This window comes from Prunus avium, chromosome 2, assembly GCF_965620075.1.
Source record: "Prunus avium chromosome 2, drPruAviu1.hap1.1, whole genome shotgun sequence".
Taxonomy (NCBI): domain Eukaryota; kingdom Viridiplantae; phylum Streptophyta; class Magnoliopsida; order Rosales; family Rosaceae; genus Prunus; species Prunus avium.
In genome coordinates this window covers 5,254,872-5,281,072 of record NC_142285.1, presented here as the reverse complement: position 1 = coordinate 5,281,072, position 26,201 = coordinate 5,254,872, and the positions used below count along the sequence as shown (strand labels likewise).

The 26,201-nt window shown below is 36.2% G+C and overlaps 1 protein-coding gene across 1 annotated transcript; it reads right to left on the bottom strand.

Moving 5' to 3' along the window:
• Window positions 1–17,982: 17,982 nt before the first annotated feature.
• LOC110772604 (uncharacterized) lies at window positions 17,983–20,213 on the bottom strand. Its single transcript, XM_088248482.1, has 4 exons — window positions 20,074–20,213; window positions 19,711–19,939; window positions 19,255–19,594; window positions 17,983–18,899 (listed from the first exon to the last, which is right to left on the bottom strand). The coding sequence occupies exons 1-4, from the start codon at window positions 20,211–20,213 to the stop codon at window positions 17,983–17,985; spliced, it is 1,626 nt and encodes a 541-aa protein (XP_088104608.1).
• Window positions 20,214–26,201: the final 5,988 nt, after the last annotated feature.

The window sequence follows — 26,201 nt, the reverse complement described above, 5'->3', positions numbered from 1 at the left end:
TACACCCTTAATATTAACTCTACTTAACAAACAGATAAAAAGCACTAAAGCTCAAGAGGCGGATGATGCTGCTCAAGAAGTCAATGAAGAGAATGATGATGATGCTGAAGAAGAAAATGAAGAGGAGGATGATGCTACTGAAGAAGTGAATGAAGAGCATGATAATGCTACTGAGGAAGAAAATGAAGAGGAGGAGGATGCTGAAGTGAATGAAGAGCATGATGATGCTGCTGAACATAAAGTCCATCAACACCACTAATCGGTTCATAATTGTATATCATTTTGTACCCTTCTAGCTTATGATTTGGTTATGTTTTTGAGTTAAACTTGTGCTTTTAATCCTTTTTGTGTTTATCTTTCAGTTCATTGAGCTTTAGGTAATAATGATGGCTTTGGATAGTAAATGATGCAATCCATGCATGTTAGGGCCTAATTTGGATGAATGGATGAAGAGCTTAAAGACAAACTCAATTTTGGCTACAGTCCCCTGCCAGCCCAGTTTCGTAGGTCATATTGCAAGCTTTGTTTCAGCAACCTACATAGCTCGGATGAGGCCACATTCTTCATGAAAGTTGTTCCAATGGGTGTATACTAGAACATATCCGAAATTCAGCCCCATTGGATAATTGTGGAGTCTGTTACCTAGCAAACACAAAGCCATGCTCAGGATGGATTTTATCAGCGCGCAAAATGAGTTAGCAATTTGTTTTGGCCTTAACTTCCTCCTCCGACCTTGGATTGGCCCAAATGATATATGGCTGGAAAGAAGACATTCTGAACTTCAATTTTGAGTGCTTAAAGTCTTAATTTGCTTAAGGGAAGCCCAATTCGTAAGCCCTTGAAGTTTCTGGTCATGCTGACCTCAGGATGAGCTATTATTTCTGGTTGGAAGCTTGGTCATGGTGACATGAAGATGAGCTAGGGCTGCTGGTGGGATTTATTAGTGAAGTGCATCAACCATTTCAGATTTTATAATGCAAGTGTTGTATGCATTAGTGAAGTGCATCAACCATTTCAGATTTTATAAAACAAGTGTTGTATGCATTAGCCATACTTAATTCAGATTTTCAGCTTCCTTAGGCCTATATATAGTGAGGTTTCCCAAGCTTGTAAACACACCCCAAGGGGGGGAGCTCTCAAACACTTCTCTAGAGCTCCCTTCCCTTCTCTCCCTCAAATTCTCTTAATTTTCCTTTCTAGTTCTCAATTGATTGTAACAAAAATCCTTTTACTAAATTTTCCTTTAAGTCTTTCCAAGTTCTACTTTAATTTTCATTGTTATGTAAATTCTTTTCTTTAGTTTCAAGTTTGATTAGTTTCCAAGTTTCAATTATGGTTCATGTTCTTATTCATTATGCTTATAAGTTAATATGCTAGTTTGAATGATTGATCACCATTTAGGCTTGCATGTTAGCTATCTTGGTTTGAATTAAGAGTATACATCATGCTTTAATTCGAATTGAACTATGAATAGGAAGAGTATGTATGGACATTCGACAACAGGGATTAGATACATGCTTGGTTGTTTAAATTGTTCTTCTATGCTTAATGGGTTCCTAATGCTTAATTTTAGGTTAGACAACAAATGATCAAATTAGGGAATTAGGAACACAAGGTTATGACCAAACACCATGGCTTAATCATACATTAGCTAGAATCAATCCGTTAATCTAATTGAACTTGGGAACTTATCTGCTTGAGTTAGTTATTTTCTTTCTTCCTTGTTTTATTTATTTCCTTTCTTTTTCATTTCTGTTTTGTGTAGGAGAAATGAATTGGATCATTCAATCACCAATCCTCGTGGGATCGACCTCGCACTTACATATGCTATACTACCAAACGGCTCGTGCACTTGCGAGTATCACAAGTTGAGGATGCAACTGAATCCATTTTGGTGCAGCTGTATCTACACAACAAGTTTTTGGCGCCGTTGCCGGGGATCGGTAACATTGTTTGATTCTATTTGGCTTTCCTACTTTATTTTTTTTTCTTAACTAGACAATTTCAAGTTTTAAAGTTAATGACGTTAATGGACAAGTTGTGTTTGTAGTCCAACAGAAAAGGACAATTGCCCAACAAGCAAGAGAACTGGGTTTAAGTCCCAGCTTACACAACCCATTGGTGCTTGTTGCTTTGAAGCATGGAATTGGATGTGTGTTGATTTTCCTTTTCATTTTAGTTTTTATTTCCTCATCCTTTTAATTCTATTTCAAGTTTTCTATGTTTGTTTTAGCAATTTATTATAGCTCAATAATAAATGGAGAGAGATGGCAACCTCAATCATAAGAATGGGAAGTGTGGAGCAGTGGGAGAAGTCGCGACCTCCAAATGCATCCATGCTCGACCTAATCGCTTCAAGGGGGAGCATTTCAATCATTTCTCTTCTTTGAATTCTGTTTATTTCCGTAGTTGTTTTTGCCTTTTGGTCCGCGTTGAGTTCTTTGTTTTTCTATGCTGAATCCAACCATATAAAGAACGTAAACTTTAGACTTACGGTTGGAAAGTTATAGCCTAAAAACTGAACATAGGTCGAAGCTGAAAAACATAGAAACGAATCTGTCCAAATGGTGATAAAAAGGTGATAGAAAGTGCTGTTTTTTTTTTTTTTTTTTTTTTTTTTTTTTTTTTTTTCTTTGGTTTCTTGGTTTGTTTCTTTTAGTACAACAATTTATGTTGTTTGTTTTAATTTGTTTACAGTACTTAGTTCATTTTCGTTTATGGTTTGTTGTTTCATTTTATCTTAATTTGTTTTTTTTTTCTTATCTTAAAAATTTTTAAAAAAAGATTTTTCATATGAGCTGACTTATGGTAACCCCAGTGAGCACTTCCGTTAATACAGTGTCTAGGAGTTCTTTAGGCGACACCTTCGGTGTCTAAGAAGTTTGGGTTTTAAGCGGGACCATTGTGACCCCTCCAACCTTCCTGGATCCCCTGGCTGTGTTTTCTGAGGCCCTTAACTGGTCATCCATGAGTTGCTTGTATATTCGTGTGTTTTTAAATTAAGTTTTTTTTAAAAATTTTATTTTATTTTTTTATTTTTTTTGTTTTCTTTTCTGTTAAGTCTTTGTTTTTGTTTTTGTTTTTGTTTTTGTTTTGTTAAGTTAGTTTATGTATTTATTTACGTGGTATGGTTAGTTAGTTTTTTTTTTCTCTGAGTGTTAAAAACAAACTTTATTTCAATTCAAACATTGCATAAAAACAAAAAAAAACAAAACAAAAAAACAAAAAAACAAAAAACAAAAATAAAAAAAACAATAAAAATAAAAAACAACATCATCATCATCTTCTTCATCATCTTCTTCATCTTCTTCATCTCCATCATCATCATGGCTTGCCTCTATTTTCTCGCACTTGTAGAATCTGCAGCAGCTCCACATGGTCCTCATTTTTTCTCTGCAGTGCTTCCACGTGCTGATTGGCGCAGTAGAGCCGCTTCTGCAAGTCCGCCACCATAGCCTTCAAGGAAGCTATTTCCTCGCTCATCGCGGCACACTCCCTTGTCCTCGCCAGTAATCGCATGCCCAAATTGGTAGCGGAGACCGCGTGGAGCACAGTTAAATTGTGGGACTCCTCTACCGCTGCCTTGTCAGACCTCTGTGCCACATGCAGATGATCTGTCGGAGTGAGCTTGCTGCTAATCATGCCTCCTAGCAGCACTGCTCTGTTCGGCAGTGCCTCAGAAAAGTTCGGTATTGCCTCAGCAAAGTTTGAGGCCGTACCGTGATGATATGTGGAGTTTGGGAAGACACGGTTTGGAGGAGCCCTTATCTGGGCATTCGGAGGTGCAAGGGACAGCTCAAGGTCGAGATCATCAAGGTGAGTGCATGAGGATGCCATTTTTTTGTTTCTGGATTTTTTGATGTTTTTCCTTGAGTTTGCAGGAAGAAATGCTGGGTATCATCCGCTTGTAGAGGCGTGCTTTAAATAGACATATGCTGATGAAGGTGCCAACACCATTTCGGATTTCCCGGGCATGCTCGACCTAATCACTTCAAGGGGGAGCACCTTTACTTTCACTTTACTTTTCTTTTTTCCGTGTTTTCTGGTGTTTTATTGTTTTGCCCGTTACTTTCATTTTCTAGAGCTTTGTGTTTTTGCCTTTCCCTTTCGGCTATCATCTTTGTCTTATTTTAGTTAGGGAAATGTGTTTTCTTTTCCGTTTGTCGTCTTTGTTTTATTTTAGTTGGGAAGTGTGTTTTCTTTTTCTTTTTCTTTTTCTTTTTCTTTCTGCAACCTTACTCTTTTATTTCCGAAACAAAATAACGAAAATACAAAAACAACAAAATAAAATAAAAACAACAATAATGCAGTAGGAAATCATTTCTTCTCGGTGCTTGGTGTCTCGACCATTGGAGCTTTGAGTTTGGCCCTCTGGCTGTCCTCTTCCGGGGCTTCACGCACAGCTTCTTGGGGCTCATCACTTGAGCTCCCAAAGATCGCAATCTTAGCTTGAGCGTAACTACTCTCGCGATCTGCTTGTTTGCGTTTACCCGGTCTGTCTAGGTCTTCCAGCTGTTTTCGCATGTCGCGAGAGTATAACTCTACCATCTTTGATAGGTTTCTATTCTCGTCCCGCAATACTTCTAGCTGGTGTCGATTCACCTCCACTATCCTTGACCTCTCCCTTTTCAAGCTTTTTATAGCAGTCTGACACTCCTCAACCATACTTCGCTCCGCCGCCAACTGACCTTTCAGCACCTCTACCTCATGGGACTTCGCAAGTAGGCGATGACCCAAACTTGCGACTGTTGCTGTACTCTGCACGCTCAGTGCCAGGGCATCGCTCACGACCCGGTTGTCATCCCTTGTCCCCAGAACACGTATATCTTTAGGAGTCACCAGATTTCTGCCCACTCCAATGGCAACATCGTTGTCCAGGAGTATTGAGTCAGTTACTGTCACAGGCCCCCGTGCGGAGGCAAAGTAGGGCATCCATACTGGTGCTACTGCTTGGCCTCGTGTCTGAGTCGGTGGAGCTAGGTTGAGATCTAACGAAAATGGGTAGGAAGAGGCCATTTGATTTCTCACTTTTTTCTTCTTTTCTCTTTTGTGTTTCTGAGTTTGTGGTTTTGTTTTTATCCCCTTCTTTTTCCTTCTTATAGATATAGTCTTTGACAAACCCTAGCCATTGCAGCGTCTAAGCATTTCTGAATCTCCAGCATTCATCGAGTCCCACAACCTTCTCGCTTTCCAACCGTACCCAACACATTTATCTCGACGTGACCTTTCTGAACGGACGCGTTCAGTAAAGTCATCACGACTTTGTATGGCCCCGTAATTTCTGCTTGTGGAGTCTGCGGCGCCTCTATGCGTCGACACGTGGCTCCTGCTTTCTGCCCGTGACTATCCATGAGACGACATTAGGGACCACGTGCTTTCTTTTCAGAAATCCCACTTTGCGCTCATAATTCACGTTTTATCTTCTTTTTAAAATAATAATAATAATAATAATAAAATGTGTGGGCTTCAGAATTCATTTTGGGTCGGTTTTTCACCTTGTTTGGGTTTCAAGGTGGGTTAATTTCATTGTGGGCTTTGGGCTTCAAATTTTTTTGGGTTTCAGAATTGTGTGATTAGGGTTTACTGTTTCATTTTTTGTTTGTTTGTTTGTTTGTTTTGAAATTTTTATTTTTGTAATTATTTTATTTGTGTATTTTAATTCTTGTGTGTTTTGTGATTTATATTTACTTTAGTACCTTTCATTTCTTGCTATGACATTGCTTGTTCCTAATTTTTAAACATTGAGGACAATGTTCATTTCTAGGTTTGGGGGTATTGGAGTTTAGCATGTAAATTTGATTTTTTTCCTTAATTTAATTTAATTTTTTTACTTGTTTTTATTTTTATTTTATTTTGTTTGAGTCTTGCTTTTATTTTTATTTTGATTCTATTCACTTTCCGAACACATTTGATGAGATTGTGATAAATGTTTGCATGACTTAAATGAAAATTGGATTTCATTTTATTTTAGTGTTTTTTTTTCTTTATTTAAAAAAAATTAAAAAAAAATAATTTTAATTTGGCATTGTTCTAACATGATATGCTTGAAACCTTCTTTAAACTTGCCATTTGTTTCATAATTTTCCAATTAAAGGATTTGCATGATCTAAAGAATTGTATGAAGCATAAATTAGACTTATATAACCAACCATATAAAGTGAGCTTTTGAGCCTTGTACTTCAATTCATGAGTGTTATATACATACTCTTATTTTCTTGTCATCAAAGTTGTTGTTTGATCTCATTATTCATTGATTTGGTTGAACACTTAAAAGTCATTCATTCTTATGCAATTTGATTTCATGACATTTAAGAAGTGATATTAAGGCCCTCTTTGGATCGTTTGTACCTTTCAAGATAACCTTATGCATGCTTAAGCATGATTTTCCATTGTTAACCATTTTGAGCCTACATGTAAACCTTTTTCTTTCATTTACCAATTATATTTCCTCGCCTTAGCCTGAAAAACAAATATTTACCTTTCTAAGGAACTCATGAGCTTTAATTGGGATGTGTTTTTCATACTAAGTTTGGGAATTTCGAAGAAAAAAAAAATCACACAATTGGTGAAAGAAAAGAGAAAGTTGTGATTAAGTGGCGGTTGTTTGAAAATTCATTTTTGGGCCTTCAAAATAATTTGGTGTTTGGAAAGGAGTTTGAATCAATGTAAATGAAGGTATAAGGAGTTTTGATCATGTAAAAGAAAAAAAAATCTAATCGTGATGATTCGAAGTCTTGTAAACAATTGTTTTATGCTCTTACATTGCGAGTTCCTTGGACTTTGTATTATCCATACCTTTCATTTCTTACTCACCTTACACCCTTGGCCCCATTACAACCTATAATAAAGACCTAAATTGATCTTAAATGTCATATGGTTGAATTGCATGCATTTTCTTACTTTTAAGTGTTTGGCATCCTTCTTGAGATCATATTAATGCAAGTTCTTCATCTTCCTATTTTGAGTTAACTCCTTTATGGTTTAACTCTAATCTCATGTTTATAACTGAGTGTTGCATTGTAGCCCTCTTCTGAGTGATTCATTTGTGAGAGGACAACTTTGGTGAGATTTGAAGTTGCATTGTGTTTGGTATGATTTTTGAAATTGTGTGGAAACTAAGATTGGGGAATTTGTTGCATTTGGCTATCACACTACTACACTTTGAGCATATTATGTTTTGAACTTTGCCGCTTTGTGAATAATGTCTAAAATTGAGCTTTTATTGTCAAAACGTTTAAGTCATGTGCATGAGTCATTTCTCTTCACAAAATGTTCGGAAAGATTGTTTTGAGTTTTTATTTTTTATTTTTTTTGTTTTTTGTGTTTTGTGTTTTGTTTTTATTTTTATGTTTGTTTTTGGTTTTGGTTTTGCTTAAGAACTAACAAATCTAATAAGTTTTCTAACCACTTTGTTTTGTAGAGTTAGTAAAACGTTTGTGGGTATCGTTTCTGTTAAACGCTCAGGAGACACAACTCCTCCTACTAGGGATGCCTAGAGGTTTAAAGGCTTGTTGCATTCGCTCAATGCAATCGAGTTACCTACGAAAGTGGTCTAGTTAACTTCTTGTTTTGTTTTTAACTTTGTTTTGTGTTGTTTTGCTCGAGGACTAGCAAAATCTAGGTTTGGGGGTATTTAATCGGTTCATAATTGTATATCATTTTGTACCCTTCTAGCTTATGATTTGGTTATGTTTTTGAGTTAAACTTGTGCTTTTAATCCTTTTTGTGTTTATCTTTCAGTTCATTGAGCTTTAGGTAATAATGATGGCTTTGGATAGTAAATGATGCAATCCATGCATGTTAGGGCCTAATTTGGATGAATGGATGAAGAGCTTAAAGACAAACTCAATTTTGGCTACAGTCCCCTGCCAGCCCAGTTTCGTAGGTCATATTGCAAGCTTTGTTTCAGCAACCTACATAGCTCGGATGAGGCCACATTCTTCATGAAAGTTGTTCCAATGGGTGTATACTAGAACATATCCGAAATTCAGCCCCATTGGATAATTGTGGAGTCTGTTACCTAGCAAACACAAAGCCATGCTCAGGATGGATTTTATCAGCGCGCAAAATGAGTTAGCAATTTGTTTTGGCCTTAACTTCCTCCTCCGACCTTGGATTGGCCCAAATGATATATGGCTGGAAAGAAGACATTCTGAACTTCAATTTTGAGTGCTTAAAGTCTTAATTTGCTTAAGGGAAGCCCAATTCGTAAGCCCTTGAAGTTTCTGGTCATGCTGACCTCAGGATGAGCTATTATTTCTGGTTGGAAGCTTGGTCATGGTGACATGAAGATGAGCTAGGGCTGCTGGTGGGATTTATTAGTGAAGTGCATCAACCATTTCAGATTTTATAATGCAAGTGTTGTATGCATTAGTGAAGTGCATCAACCATTTCAGATTTTATAAAACAAGTGTTGTATGCATTAGCCATACTTAATTCAGATTTTCAGCTTCCTTAGGCCTATATATAGTGAGGTTTCCCAAGCTTGTAAACACACCCCAAGGGGGGGAGCTCTCAAACACTTCTCTAGAGCTCCCTTCCCTTCTCTCCCTCAAATTCTCTTAATTTTCCTTTCTAGTTCTCAATTGATTGTAACAAAAATCCTTTTACTAAATTTTCCTTTAAGTCTTTCCAAGTTCTACTTTAATTTTCATTGTTATGTAAATTCTTTTCTTTAGTTTCAAGTTTGATTAGTTTCCAAGTTTCAATTATGGTTCATGTTCTTATTCATTATGCTTATAAGTTAATATGCTAGTTTGAATGATTGATCACCATTTAGGCTTGCATGTTAGCTATCTTGGTTTGAATTAAGAGTATACACCATGCTTTAATTCGAATTGAACTATGAATAGGAAGAGTATGTATGGACATTCGACAACAGGGATTAGATACATGCTTGGTTGTTTAAATTGTTCTTCTATGCTTAATGGGTTCCTAATGCTTAATTTTAGGTTAGACAACAAATGATCAAATTAGGGAATTAGGAACACAAGGTTATGACCAAACACCATGGCTTAATCATACATTAGCTAGAATCAATCCGTTAATCTAATTGAACTTGGGAACTTATCTGCTTGAGTTAGTTATTTTCTTTCTTCCTTGTTTTATTTATTTCCTTTCTTTTTCATTTCTGTTTTGTGTAGGAGAAATGAATTGGATCATTCAATCACCAATCCTCGTGGGATCGACCTCGCACTTACATATGCTATACTACCAAACGGCTCGTGCACTTGCGAGTATCACAAGTTGAGGATGCAACTGAATCCATTTTGGTGCAGCTGTATCTACACAACAACCACCAGCTACAAGATGACCTCCAAATTGAAATCCCAGAATACCAGAATTCAACGTTGCTTGAGGAAATTGTTAGATCAGTCCCAGAATACAAGGAGGATGAAATACAGCTTACAAAAGAGTATATGATAGAGATCAATAATGCTGCTGAATATTGGACAAAGAAAAGAGAGCATCAAAAGGTCCATGATGCAATAGCATCCTGCATAAAAAAGAATAAATTGATTCGGATGCTATATAATGAAAAAGAAGAATTAAGGAAGCATCAGCAGCAATTGCAGAAGATGGTTAAGGAAGCAGCATATCACAAGAATTCCATACAACTTGATGTTTATGAGGAAAAATCATACATGACAAAGCTGCAGCTAGAAAATGATCAACTTCTTGCTGAGAAGATTTCCTACTTGGATATTATTATGAAAAGGAAGTTGTCATTGCCTTGTTGAGAGATCAAAAATTAGCACAAGAGCTGCAGAGTGAAGACGATAAAGGAAAAAAGAAAGAAGGTGAAGAAGAAAAGATAAAATCAAGAAACTTGCATCCGAGGGCCAAAAAAAATCAAAGAAACAGCATATGAAAAGATCGCAACAAAACTAGATTCCTCATTCCCTAAAGCATTGACGAGAGCACAAAAGAGAAAGACAAAAAAAAAGGTCAAGAACCATCCAAATCAAAGAAGAGGGCCAAAGGTTCATCCATGCAATGGAATACATATCAGGTCTACAACATGCTAGATGAACTCTCACAAGAAAAGCTAAGAAATTACTGGAAAAATTTAGTTGATGGGTAAGGCAATGTGTTTCATTCATTTTCAATGGAAGACGCTATTATTGAACATGCATTAGAAAATAGGATTTCATAGGAAACTAGCAGTGTTATGAACCTATACTGGAACTTTACAGGGGGTAGACATGCATTAGATATAGGATTTCAGAGGAATCTAGCAGTGTTATTACCCTAGAATGGAACTTTACAGTCATAGACATGCATTAGAAATAGGATTTCATAGGATACAAGCAGTGTTATTACCTATACTGGAACTTTACAATGGTAGACATGCATTAGAAAAAGGATTTATAGGAAACAAGCAGTATTATTACCCTATACTGGAACTTTATTGAACAGTTCTTTCACTTTTATTGACATTTTTTCTAACTACAAATACTGTTACAGCACTGCTTTTTGGCAAGGGACAAGCATTTGTTCAAAGATGACATACAAAGCTTATTAAGAGATACTGAAATTTATGGACAAATCATAGATGCGTATGCCGAGATACTTCATTGTGATGAAAAGGACCCTAAAAGACAACAGAATGCATACATCACGTGCTACACTTACGTAAGATCATAGTTATCTCATTACTTATAGTAAATATCACAAATTATTCATCTTCCTATACTTTTCACATTCTCTCTAAAATGCTCACAAGAACATTTGATGAATATTTTGTCAAACTCCTCGAATGCATAGGGAAAACTTCAAAGGTGTTCATAACAATAACTGATGGCGGACACCACACCCTGCTTGTCTTTGACACCAATTCATTGCAATGGATGCACTACAACTCATCGAGGGGAAAACTGAGCAAACCGTTGAATACTACAACAAAAAAGAAATAATTTTGGTAAGACAAACTCCTACTATGAACTGTTAATACAAGGCATGAACAAAACAGTTTAACAAAAATCAGTGAAGTTAACAACATACTTGCCTACAATGCAGGCAGATGCATCAAATGTCTTCCTCAATAGTGCCAAGGAATGTGCTCCAACAATTTTAGAAAAAAATAGCTTCACACACTTCTTGAGTTCACCGATGAGATTGCAAAACTTCTTCCGAACCTGAAAGTTACACCAGTAATTGCTCAAACAATACAATATCTGATGAAACATGATCCCACCAAATTCAACTTTAAGGAGGACAGGGAATGAGCCCAACAACCCAAAAATTCGAAGTGTCACAATAACACTTTTTTTCCCCCAATTCAAATTAAATTATGATTCACTAAATATATATATATATATATGTGTGTGTGTGTGTGTGTGTGTGTGTGTGTGTGTGTGTGTGTATGTGTGAATTTGCATAAATGATTGTGGTGTACTTGTCATGTACTACATGCAGCAGTTGTCACAAGGAAAACAAATTGAAGAAAGCTTGAGTACAGAGCATGTGTGGGAAATGAGAAAATAAGTTTTATTGAAGACAATAGAAAGTGAAAAAAGTTGATATTTCACAAATGGGAATAAAGGATGAAAGCATGGATTTCATAGATTTTAGAACTATAAAATAGTAAATGTCAAGCTTCTAACTTCCAAATATAAAATTGTTAATATATAGCTTCCAAACAAAATCTTTTGCTGCTTCTTAACTTTCAAATGTCAAATAGTTATTGTGTAGTGACATTCAAATGTAAAAAATTGTTACTGTGTAGCTTCTTCTAACTATCAAACTGCGCATTAACAGTGGGTTTCAAAATGCGTATTAACATTGATTTTCAAAAAGCCCACCCAAGTTGAGAAAAACAAGGTTAGAAACGAAATAAAGCCCAAACAAATCAAACAAGCCATCGCAAATTACAGAAAAAAGACCCAGTCTAATTTGACAAAGTAAAAAAAGGCCCAAATAAACTAAAAGAAACAAGAAAAAGTCTCACAAAAAGCCAATAAATCCAGAAAACTCAAAAAGCCAATAAAGCCCAATTTCACCAAGCCTATCGAAAAAAAAAATCTAAGCCCAGAGAACAACAGTGAAAATAGACGCACCCAAAAAGCCAAAAACCAACTCACCTCTCACTCCGATCTTTGCGACACTGACTCCAAAAGCAGGCGACAACCTCCATAACCACCAATCAACGACAAACTCCATAACGAGAAGGCCGGCAAATCGAAGTTACAATCTGCCATGGCCAAAAGTCTTCAAAATCGACACTACAAAATCCTTAAAAAGCAATTGAGCACAACAACCCAGAAAAAAGGAAGAAAATTTCATCCATAAAGATCGACATAAGGTACAATCTCAAAAACCCACACTCACTTTCAACTTTCGTCTTAAGATTCTGCTAATTAATGCAAGAGTACCACGTTTCATACAAGTAACCAACGAAAAGGTCCAACAATGACAGAATCAAAGACCCAACCTGCAAAAATCACTAACCAACAACCAGAAACAAACACTCAAGATGCAAAAAGCATAGAAGACCATCCCAAATCAAACAAAGAAGCTTCAGAAATGGCTGACAAAGCATCAGTATCAAACTCCGAGGTATTACAAAATCTCTAACTTCAAAGTCCAATAGTAATGTTTTGACATGTTTTGAAAAGACGCATATTTTGACTGCAATGTATATGTTTCACAATTGTTAATACTATGTCATAGAACTTGAACTGTTAATACTATGTCATATAACTTCAAAATATATAACATGCTTTGTTATTGAAAATCTGGGAATGCTATGCATCTTGCTCTTCTAGTGCACTGCTTAGCAGTGCACTTGAAGACCAAAATATATAGCATGCTTTGTTAATCAAAATTTGGGACTGCTATGCATCTTGCTCTTCACAGTGTACTTGAAAACCAAAATATATAGCATCCTTTGTTATCAAATCTAGAACTGCTGTGCATCTTTCTTTTCTAGTGCACTGCAACAGTGCACTTGAAGACCAAAATATCTAGCATGCTTTGTTAATCAAAATCTGGGACTGCTATGCATCTTGCTCTTCTGGTGCAACATGCACTAAAAATGCATATGAAAAAAATCGCAGTGCACTAGAAAGAGAAGCATGAGGTTCAAATGCACAGAAGTAAACGGTTAATACCATGTCATAGAAGTATTAATACTTATGTGTCATCTTTCTTTTGTTTAGTTAAAGTAACCTATTTGTTTCACTTAGCAGGTGATCATATGGAAAAAGGTAACAGGGTTGAAATTATAAAAAAAAAGGTGTACAAAAGGATCCCAAGCCAGCAAAAGCACAAAACATAATCAACAAACACACAAGGCACACCACCAACAACAGCAAAAGCCAAGCTGTCAACGCCTAAAGCCAATCCACCTAAACCAAAAACCAAAACCATCCACACCCAAATCCACAAACACACTAAAACCAAAGAAAACAATGAAGACCAAAAGAACACCATCCCAAACACAAAAACCTAAACCAAACAGACGCAATAACCCAAATTATGTGCATATCAAGAGCAACATGCTCAAAGTTGACAACACATTGCAAACGGTAAAAGATAAGGTTGCAGCAAGAAAGGATGTCCTCAAGATCCTACAAAAAAGGTCATTCTGGAGCATCATCAAGGCTTACATGGAAGGACAGTTCACCAAGGCAGAATGCCAGAAGTCGAATTATCAAATAATTGGACTAATAAAACTCTACAACCCTACAACCAAAAAATTCAAATTCAGTGAAAGCAACGAGTATGAAATTACAAGCAACGATGTGTCTGACATCTTTGGATTGCCAAACAAAGGAAACAAGTTGCCAAGCACAGCAACTTCCACAAGAACAAATTTGGACTTTGAAGAGAAGTACTTCAAGAAATCACAAAAAATCACAAAAACTGAGCTTGATAGGTGTCTGAACACAACAATAGCAGATGATAGAAACAAGAATGCAATGGATGTTGTGAGGTTGTTAATCCTAGAGCTCTTCATCACAAATCTCTTTTGCAACTCTGGGGCGACAATGGCTTGGACCTTTTTGACTATGATTGATACCTTAAAAGCAATGAACAGCTACAACCAGGCACAAGGAGTCTTAGATTACATGTATTTTGGACTGGACCAAGCCATAAAAAATAAAAAAGACAAGACAAATCAACCAAGTGTCAGTGGTTGCCTTGTGCTAATCCTGGTAAGAAACTACATCCATTTGTTAATCCTATTATATTATTTGTTTTCATGTGCATTAAAACTTTATATTGAAAAACATGTTTGCAGTATTGGCTGTGTGAAAGAACTAACATGATCAGTCCAATTCCTGAAAGAGAAGATCACAAACCAACGGCTGTCAAATGGAGCTTTCAGGAGCTCAATATAAAGTTGAATATTGCAAAATATGAAAACATTAAGGCATTTTTCTTACTTCCATAAACATATATAATGTTAGTACACCATAATTACTACTGACTCCAATAATTCAACAGATAAAAGCTGCTGATAATGAAAAAGAAGAAGAAGCAACAAAGACTGATCATGCAAACCATGAAGAACAAGAAGAAATTGAAGAGGATGATGACTTTGTTATCACACTTAAAGATTGTGTAAGATAACCTACAATGATCCAACATTTATATTTGAAAACTGAATTGATGGTGTACAAACACATATACATGTATATAAATTTGCTAATACTCTTTTTTCTCCTTTCTAATATTTGTGACAATTAAAGAGTCAAACACGAAAAGGAAAAAAGCATACTGTTATTACCCAGATACAGAACTTCAGCTTCCATGAAATGTGGACCAAAGTGCAACCCAAACAACAACTCCACAACATGAGCAAAATAAAGATAATGCACAATCATTGGGATGTGAAGCAGATGATGAAATTGAAGAACAGCTAGCACAATCATTGGGATGCAAAACAAATGATGAAATTGAAGAACAAGCAGTTGACCTTAGTGCAGACTCAATGACGGAGGAGAACACTGTTTCAGCAACAACATCCAAAACTTGACAACCACGAAGACAACTTCGACAACATTTTTTAGGACATAGTGGGTTCAATCCCATAGTACTACAAGCATGAAATAGTTCCTACCCATGAGAAAATCCAACAGCTAAAAGAAGCAGTCGACTATTGGATTGAAAAGGCAGATACTCGAAAGGATATGATGCAGACCGCTATAGAATCCTACATAAAGAAAAATTCATTTATTCACCCAATATGGACTGAAAAAGAAGATTTGGAGCAACAAATCGAAATACTGAAAAAGCAGCTTGAGCAAGAGAAAAAAGAAAGTACAAAATTACAAGGGGAACTTCATGCACTAAAATCAAACAGGAGACAGCTATAGGAACTACGTGAACTACTTGAAGGGGAAAAGTTGTCTTGCGTTGAGAGCATGAAAGAAAAAGACACTGGTATTGCCTCTCTGAAACATATGGTGGGAAAAAAAATATCAAACAAGGTGAATAAGGAGAAATTCCAATGAAAGAACAAGTTGATAAGTAGAAAAAAGATGAGAGAATAGCAGAAGAACGATACGAAAAGGAAGTAGTTGAAGCTGAAACAACAGAAAAGATTGAGCAGAAAATTGAGAAACCAGCAGAGAACTTTGAAACTGAAAGAACAGATGGAAAAGCCAATCAGAAAGATGATAACACAACAGAAGAAAAGAAGGAAGAAAGTGAATTGGAAATGCAAGAATCTCCTAATGATGAAGATGAGAATGCTGATGAAAAAACTCCTGAAAAGTCAGTTATCGTGCAAGCGAAAGAAGTAAAAACACGTCAGTTACGTTCTGGCATCAAAATAATCAAAGACATAAAAGACAGAAAGGCTGCAAAAAAAAAATCAAATTACACATACCCCGAAGCACATAAGAAAGCTCGAAAAAGAGCAAGCCAAAGCGAAGATGAAGCAGCCAACAAAAAAGGAGAAGGACAAAGATACATACCTTTAGTTGCACATGTATGAGGTCTACAACAAGCTGGATGAAATATCAAAGAAGAAGTTGGAAAATTACTGGAAATCTGCACTTGATTCTGATGCGTAAGCCAATCTGTCATAGAATTACACTGTTAATACTATGTTGTAGAACTGTCTTGTTATTAAACTGTTATGAGATTATTATTTGCTGAATTATTATTTAAACAACATTATTGTTGCAGAGACGCTTTCTACCTACACAATAGGACAATATTGTACAAACATAACATTGAAAAGCTGATGGGAGACGATCCAATTTCTGCACTAATCATCGATGCTTATGGAGAGGCACTTAATGATGATGCGAAGCAGAACCCTTAGAAACAAAAAAATGCATATTTGTCCGCCAATAACTATGTAAGATTACATCTAATACATCAATTTTATATCATCAACATGCTCACTAATCACCAACATATGACTTTTGCATATGTTTTTGCGAGGTGCTTCATACAAGCTGACATATCATGCTTTCTATATGCCACTCCTAGAAAATATTGGAAGAGTTGATAGAGTGTTCATACCAATTATAGATGAGAACCACCATATGCTGCTTGTCTTTGACACCGGTGCAGCAAAATGGACACACTTCAACTCATTCAGGGGGACATCAGAACAAACTCTCCAATATTATCATAAGAAGGCAATTGTTTTGGTAAGTAAGACTAGTGATTAACACTGTTAATACATAGGACACTAAATCTAAAGGAAGCTAAGTACATACTTGACTATGATGCAAGTTGAGACAGCAAATATATTCCTCTGCCTTCTTAAGGAATGTCCTGCAACATCACTGAAAACAAAACTCATCCAGATTCCTGATTTTGATGCCAAGAAGCCGAGAGGGCTTAATGAAGCTTCAGCTAAAATGATTGCAAAAATATGTGCTAGCTTCGAACTTACACCAGAATATGCTCAGACATTAAAGTATCTGATTCGTCATGATACTACTAACTTCAAGATGACTGAGAATAGAGAATGTCCCCAACAAGCAAACAATTCGTAAGTTTCGCAATAACAGTGAAACTTTAATCGTCTTCAACTAAAAAAATACTAAACTAACTAAAAATACTAAACTAACTCATGCATGTGTATCTGTATTATGCAACAATGATTGTGGCATCTTTGTCATGCACTTCATGAAGTAGCTTTCCAAAGACCAACAAATAGAATTAGATTTCAACAAAGAAAAGGTCTGGGAAATGAGAAAAGAAGTCCTCATGAAAATTATGAGCAATGAAAGAAGTTGGATTTCCATCAAAGAGAGAGAAGCGAGAAATGCAAAAGAATGAAGTTGTAATAAAATATTTTGCCAAAATTCTTGCTTATATTGTAGTTTCGTATGACTTGTGTAGGTTTAGAACATTGAAGTAAGGTGATTTTAAAATTCAAGTTATGTACTTATTTAAAAACCAGTTTATTTACGTGAATTAACAGTGTATGTAACATGAAATAATGGTCTCCATAACACTAAAACAACTAAAAAGGTGAACTCCAACAAATAACAATGCACTCGAAATACAATGTTAATACTATTTGATAGAAATAAATTGTTAATAACATGTCATAGAACTATCTTTTAATTTCAAAAATGAAGTAAACAGTGCGCATGAAACAGTGTTCGTTAATTTATAGATAATTCAAACAGTACTAATGCTTAATTCATATTAAACTTCAAAACCAAAATTTGCAAAATACCAAAACTGGTAAATATTATGTATTAATACCAAAAATCAAAGAGTATTCATATGCAGTAACTGCTATTTCGCCATATTAACAACTTGCATATCAATTTCTATTCCTTTCAACCATGATTGTCATTAATCAATCACATAACACTTTAACTAGTTAAAAACTGACTACACTCATTCAAGTCTTTATACTCCAAAACCTTTACATCAAATAGGGGCCTTGCAAGTCCTCCTACTGTGACGATCATAAGAACCGCATCTCTTGCACTTCACTTGCCTTTTAGTTTCATTGATTGACTTAAAGCGCTTTGTCAGAGGTCGTCCCGGAGGCTTTCATGTATGAGGAGGTAGAAGAAAAACATCTCCAGGAGGAGTCTTCTCAATATCATGTATGGGAAATATAGGGGTTGCATAAGTAGCCTTATAAAAGTCTGCCTTGTAATACTCATCAACAAAGTCGTACAAACATAACCCAGAATGTTGGATAACTTGAATCGCATGCTGACACAGAAACCTAAGCAATTGCCACTGATAACAGGAGCAAAACCTCTCGTTCAAATTGACCATAACACTCAAATCAGCATGAACTTCAAATATAGATTCACTCGCACGACATATCCTCCAATGACAACCCTTTGCAGCTAAATTCTTCAACTCATCCTCAATAACTGGACACAAAACGCTACACCATTTCTCAGACGCAAGCTTCCTTCTAGAAATCATCTCCATCATTTTGACCCTAATAGTGTCAATCATCTCATAAATTGGAAGCCTACGCACATCCTTAACCCATGAATTAAACGACTCGGACAAGGCATTACTAACGTCCCCATACCTCTTTCCCGGAAAAAATGCATTAGCAAAATTTTGGACAGGGAGATCAGCCAAAAACTTATCAATTATTGTTGGACCGCCATCATCTCTTAATTTTTTCAACCTATCTTGATATTCCTCAATAGTCGGTGCATACAACAACTTTAAAAAAATCCATAAAATATGATCCTTGAAAGAGGAACCAACAGAATGCGAATACTTCTTTTTCAAGTTCTCTTTCAAATGATATAGACAAAAACCATGGGGAAAAGCAAGAAAAATAGTCCTAACAACATTGATAATAGCACCATGCCTATCATAAATGAATGTAAGTTGCCTACCTTCATCCACCAAGACTTCAGATATCCTTTGTAGAATCCACCTCCAATTGTCCACAGTTTCACCAGATACAATCACAAAGGCAAAAGGGAATACCTCTACAAGAAACAGAGAACTATATTAGTTAGACCCTTACCACATGAAGCAGAGTAAAACTACAATGCATAAAAATACTCAGATGCATGGTATGAATAGTATAGCAACTGTTCATACCACTCAATGGAAGTCAACAACTACAGCATTTACATTTGCATAACTATACTGTTCATACCACTCAATGGAAGTCAACAACTACATTATTTACATTTGCATAAGGGGTACAATAAAAGTGTACAGCTCCATACTACTTAACATCAATTGATATGCATAACGGGTACAAAAATTGTAACAACAGTAGTGAAAAAAAAAACTTTGCATACCTTTATTTCTTTACAGTAGCTCCTAGAAGAGTACCCTTGTACTTGTTTGTGACGAAAGTACCATCAATGAACAGCATAGGCCTACACCATCGAAAACCATCAATGGAGGCCTTGAAACATATAAAGATCCATTGGAAATGAGAACTATCCTCACCACAGTCAAGCACACAATGAGATCTAACATTGCTGGCCTTCAAAACATCCACATACCAAGGCAGGTGAGCATAAGACAACTCATCATCACTATGTAAATCCTTAGTAGCCAACTCCTTCCCATACCACGCAACATGATAAGGGATATCCAATCCATAATTTTCCTTCAAATCAGTAATCAGCTCAATAGGCCTTACCAAAGGATTTGCTACGAACTTTCTCTTTGACAATTGAAGACACCAAACGAGACCCCATTGCCTTATTTCTCTTCTCACATATCAAACCACTGCAACTGTGTACGTTATTTAAATTCTTAATATAAAAAAAATCCATTTACATTGGACTTAGCAGCATGCACATGCCACTCACAACCATTTGATTCCTTCTTAGCACACACGGCAGTAACACGACGAGGCTCATTTTTCAAATACTTCATCTTAAAACCATTCTCAACCGAGTACTTAGCCAACTTATCACGGAACTCACAAACTCCACCCTCAAACTTCTGACCCTCATGAGTAATATAACCCTCCCAATCAGTAGACAAATACTCACGACCTCCACAACTATCATATTTACCTAAATAGTCATTTTCAAACTCACTGCTAATTGATCCTTCATTAGTCCACATACCATAAACATTATTTTCAAATCATCATCTGATTCCAATAAACAATTGGAGCAATCCATAAAAGAGTACCTCAACTCAAAATGACCTAACTTAAGTTTAAACCTACTACACAACTCGTTGGACACCCAATCAAAAGTAGTAGTTGAAGACAAAATAAGCATTAAAGTTCCAGCACCATAGGTGCACTTCGCCACTCTCGAATCATCCATATCTCTATAAAAAAAAAACAACAAACAAAACAAAAATGACTACTAGCAGTAACAGTGGATGCCGAGTGCATTAACAATGAATTATAGTCGACTCAAAAACCAATAGTGCATAAACAAAAAAAACACGAATATACTCAGATTCAACTGAAAAAGCATGCCTCAATCCAAATTATAAACAAAAAGAAATTAAAATCACAATTTAAAACTCAAACGAATATCTAAGTACAAATTAGAACGAAATCAGAAAATCAAATAGCTTACCTCCAAATCAGCAATAACAAAAATAAACAGATAAAATCAAGAAGAATTGGATATGCATTTCAAATTTAAACTCCAAGACTGCAAAAATTGAAAACGAAAACCTAATCAACAACTTAATTAATCGAACATGAAATCACCAAAAATCATACTACAATATAATCGAATACCTCAAAAAACGAATATGAATTCACAAGAAAAAATCGAATACCTCAAAATCGAAGATCACAAATCGCACCAAGCTCCAATCGAATCTCATGCAGCACAATATCAATCCAAAAATTACCAATTCAAACAAGAAAGAAAAGAAAATTGAAGCAATAGAACTCCAATCTACACCTCACACCAAAAATCAAGCTCAGAAGAATCGAAAAAGGAGATCTAGAACCACATCATACTGAGCTTCGTTTGAAGAAGTGAACGAAGCTCGTTTCGAATATTCGATCTGCTGAGACTGCCAAACATATTTCAGTTATGATGTCACCAACATAAATTTCAAGAAATGCTTATCCTAGCAGGCGCGTTTTGGGCCTGTTTCTCAAAATTCAAAACAAAAGGTCAAAACCGTAATCCAACATAGAAATTAAATCCAAAAATCAACAGTTGTCGATTTTTGGGTTTATTTAGGGTGTGTTTATATACATTAAATAGTATAGGATATATTTATAGTTTTATGTCTAGGAATGAGTATTTAACTAATTTTGTATTTTGTTTTAAAGGTACCAAGTTCTCACTGGAGTAATCGAACAACGAATTCTAGAACCCTTGCTACACCAACACAAGATTATACTAAGTGCAATTTGCTTTGCTGTTCGAACAAGCAACACATTCTTGGGGTCCTTGATGTAAGATCTAAGTTCTCCTTGAATCTCATTATGTTAGTTGGTTGTGTTTTCCTCTTCAATTCTCATGATTCTTTATATTGTGGAACAGGTGGGTTGATTATGCACGATGGGTTGGAATTCAAAAGATATGAGATTAGTGCATAGGGTAGATTACATGGTTGTTGGAAGTAATTTTATTTTTTGTGGATATTGATTTTGTTTATGGAATTACGGTGCGGTAAGCTTCTGAGTCTTGATGATAAAAATGCAAGAGATGGACATTTATAAAATAAACTAGTAACCAAGAGCTATTAGCTATATATGCTTCCATCATGGTGGGGTGGACAATCAGACCATGCATGGTCTTTGCCAATTAACCCACACCAAGGATAGATCTACACCATTAAATGATATAACTTGAAAACCTTCTCAGCATGTTGAAGAAAAATCCCCAACCTGTAAAAAATCGAGCCCCCTATTTCACTTCCTTCATCTTCTTCTAGCATCCAGCAAGCAACCATTGACGAGGACGATGATGGCCAGCTTCACCTGCTCTTTACCCCGTCTCTCGCTCTCTCCTTTGCTGGCTAGCGCTCTGAAAATTTTCCTCTTTTGCCTCTTCTTCTTGGCTAGCCCTCTCAAAACCTCTCTCTCTTTTCTCTCTCTCTCTCTCTCTCTCTCTCTCTCTCTCTCTCTCTCTTGCCAAGCGCTACGTGATCGGTGCATATTTACATATCATTTTGTACCCTTCTAGCTTATGATTTGGTTATGTTTTTGAGTTAAACTTGTGCTTTTAATCCTTTTTGTGTTTATCTTTCAGTTCATTGAGCTTTAGGTAATAATGATGGCTTTGGATAGTAAATGATGCAATCCATGCATGTTAGGGCCTAATTTGGATGAATGGATGAAGAGCTTAAAGACAAACTCAATTTTGGCTACAGTCCCCTGCCAGCCCAGTTTCGTAGGTCATATTGCAAGCTTTGTTTCAGCAACCTACATAGCTCGGATGAGGCCACATTCTTCATGAAAGTTGTTCCAATGGGTGTGTAATATAACATATCCAAAATGCAGCCCCATTGGATAAATATGGAGTCTGTTACCTAGCAAACACAGAGCCATGCTCAGGATGGATTTTATCAGCGCGCAAAATGAGTTAGCAATTTGTTTTGGCCTTAACTTCCTCCTCCGACCTTGGATTGGCCCAAATGATATATGGCTGGAAAGAAGACATTCTGAACTTCAAGTTTGAGTGCTTAAAGTCCTAATTTGATTAAGAGAAGCCCAAGTTGTAAGCCCTTGAAGTTGCTGGTCATGCTGACCTCAGCATGTGCTGGTTGGATGCTTGGTCATGGTGAGCTAGGTATGAGCTATCATTTCTGGTTGGAAGCTTGGTCATGGTGACATGAAGATGAGCTAGGGCTGCTGGTGGGATCTATTGGTGCATCAACCAATTCAAGATTTTCTAATACAAGTGCATCAACCATTTCAGATTTTATAATGGAAGTGTTGTATGCATTAGTGAAGTGCATCAACCATTTCAGATTTTATAAAACAAGTGTTGTATGCATTAGCCATACTTAATTTAGATTTTCAGCTTCCTTAGGCCTATATATAGTGAGGTTTCCCAAGCTTGTAAACACACCCCAAGGGGGGGAGCTCTCAAACACTTCTCTAGAGCTCCCTTCCCTTCTCTCCCTCAAATTCTCTTAGTTTCTCTTTCTAGTTTTCAATTGTTATAATGAGATCTTTGTGCTGAAATTTTCCTTTAAGTCTTTCCAAGTTCTACTTTAATTTTCATTGTTATGTAAATTATTTTCTTTAGTTTCAAGTTTGATTAGTTTCCAAGTTTCAATTATGATTTTTGTTCTTATTCATTATGCTTATAAGTTAATATGCTAGTTTGAATGATTGATCACCATTTAGGCTTGCATGTTAGCTATCTTGGTTTGAATTAAGAGTAGACACCATACTTTAATTCGAATTGAACTATGAATAGGAAGAGTATGTATGGACATTCGACAACAGGGATTAGATACATGCTTGGTTGTTTAAATTGTTCTTCTACGCTTAATGGGTTCCTAATGCTTAATTTTAGGTTAGACAACAAATGATCAAATTAGGGAATTAGGAACACAAGGTTATGACCACACACCATGGCTTAATCATACATTAGCTAGAATCAATCCGTTAATCTAATTGAACTTGGGAACTTATCTGCTTGAGTTAGTTATTTTCTTTCTTCCTTGTTTTATTTATTTCCCTTCTTTTTCATTTCTGTTTTGTGTAGGGAAAATGAATTGAATCATTCAATCACCAATCCTCGTGGGATCGACCTCGCACTTACATACGCTATACTACCGAACGGTTCGTGCACTTGCGAGTATCACAAGTTGAGGATGCAACTGAATCCATTTTGGTGAAGCTGTATCTACACAACACTACGTCTCTGGGTTCATTCTGCTTCTCTCATACCAAAACCCCCAAATCCCCAACACCCTAACCCTAGACACCTAAATCCCTTTCCAAAACTGAAATTCATAAGAAAAGGTAAGATTTTATCAATTTCATCAGTATTTCTATCATATATGGCTGCAATTTATGGGTCATTGAAGGTTTTAATGTCAGATCTAGTGCCTATTTGTGTTAGAACTGAGTCTTTTTTTTTGTGGGTGATGGAGATTGAAACTAATTTTTATTCGATGTTTTCCACACCTGTAATGGCAAGGTCATGGCGCATGCTCTACTGTATCTCATTCTTGGTGTGTATTCTTTACATGGTTTTATTTGTTAAAAATTATAGTGTTGTTGAGTTCATATATCTTGACAATTATTAGCTTGATGATTATCTTTATTTTTCTTTTAAAAGATTAATGTGAATTCTTTTCTTGTGTCAACTTTCATTTCATATTTTAGAGTTTTTATCACTTTTCAATCTTTTCTTCTTATAAGATTACATTTTCTCTTTGTATAAAGTAATTAGTGTTTTTAACAAGAATTTTTTTTAGCCATGTTGTTTAGTGCAGGAGAAGCTGCCATTTTGGTTTTTGTTGTAAAAATTTCAAGGTTAAGGCAATTCAATTTTAGTTATGCCCTTATGACTTTTATTGTATATTAAATTTCATAGTTGGTCATTTCAAATTAATATTTTTTCAATAGTAAATAGCCACATTTGTATGAAAACTTGATCATATTTGCACTTTAGTCTCCTAGGAAAATGGAAAGAGAAAAAAAAAAGTAAGTCTTAAAGGAGAAAAAATGATTAGAAAGAGATTCAAATTTTCTGCTGTAGGTCCAGTTTAATGGCTGTGTTGAAATTATATAAAGACAGTATCTAGTTTGAGGTTTCTTGTTTGTGGATGTAGGTGTCCGAATCTAACAAAGTTGTGATTCCTTTCATTGTGAAATAAGGAAGTCAGTATGGGTTTTCCTCAAAATCTGGCCACTTCCTGATCGAATTGGACTTTGAGCTAATGAATAAACTTGCTCCCCTTGTTGTGCTTGATGTGTTGATACATATGGATTCTGTGATTAAGTTTTTTTTACAGATGGTTGAGACTTTATTTTATTCATCTTCTTAGACCACTTTTGTAAGATCCCACATCGACCAACAGACAGGGGGTTGATGTGCCTTATATGTACATGCCCGCATCCATTTAGCACGAGGCCTTTTGGGAGCTCACTGGCTTCGGAGTCATGGGAACTCCGAAGTTAAGCGAGTTTGGGACCAGAGCAATCCCAGGATGGGTGACCCACTGGGAAGTTGTCGTGAGCTCCCAAAAACAAAACCGTCAGGGTAGAGAGGGGGCCCCAAAGCGGACAATATCGTGCTACGGAGGAGCCGATCCCGGGATGTGACAATTTGGTATAAGAGGCACTCTGCCGTGTGCTACGAGTGTGCCGACGAGGATGTCGGGCCCCTAAGGGGGGTGGATTGTAAGATCCCACATCGACCAATAGAGAGGGGGTTGATGTGCCTTATATGTACATGCCCGCATCCATCTAGCACGAGGCCTTTTGGGAGCTCACTGGCTTCGGAGTCATGGGAACTCCGAAGTTAAGCGAGTTGGGGGCCAAAGCAATCCCAGGATGGGTGACCCACTGGGAAGTTGTTGTGAGAGAGGGGGGCCCAAAGCGAACAATATCGTGCTACGGCGGAGCCGATCCCTGGATGTGACAACTTTGGACTTTAATATTCTTTTTCATGATCACACTGAAGCACTAATTTTGAAACTTAAAGTCACTGTAAAAAAAAACATGGCCAACCTTTGACGCACTTAATTAAATTGTGTGACATGGTGAGAATTGAATTATGTTATCAAAAAAGAAAAATCATTGTTATTGGGTGAGAATTTTGTAGGATTTACTTCATATATGCCCAGAGAAATTAGAAGAAGTTGAGAACTTTTGTACACAGCACATACATATGTTGATGAGGAGATACACTACTGTTTAAAATGATGTTTAGTTTGAATTTTTCGGCTGTATTTTGAATTTCTAATTTGGTTTATAATTTCATGAATAAGTAGCCAATATTTGTCTTTTGGGTTTGACCTATGATAATTGGGTTTTAGTTATTTTCTTTGGATTGAATATCTGAGTAGTTTTGGATTGTGTTTTTGGAACCAACTCTTCTCTCAGTTTATCGTTGTCAGTATTTGTCAATTAACTAGAAATGAGTTTTTTTCTCAAAAATTATATCTTTAAATGGGTTGGAGGGCCTTTTCTGATGCCCTTGTTTCTCTTTGAGTAGGCGCAAGATATAGTGGCCATAACACACAATAAAGACATAACGACAACTTCGCAGCCCTTGCTCGACGTGAAGGGATGCATACCCATGCAAATCACTAATTGTTTGACGTGAGGGCATACTGACCTAAAAAGCACAACCCATCAGATTTCGCGATAC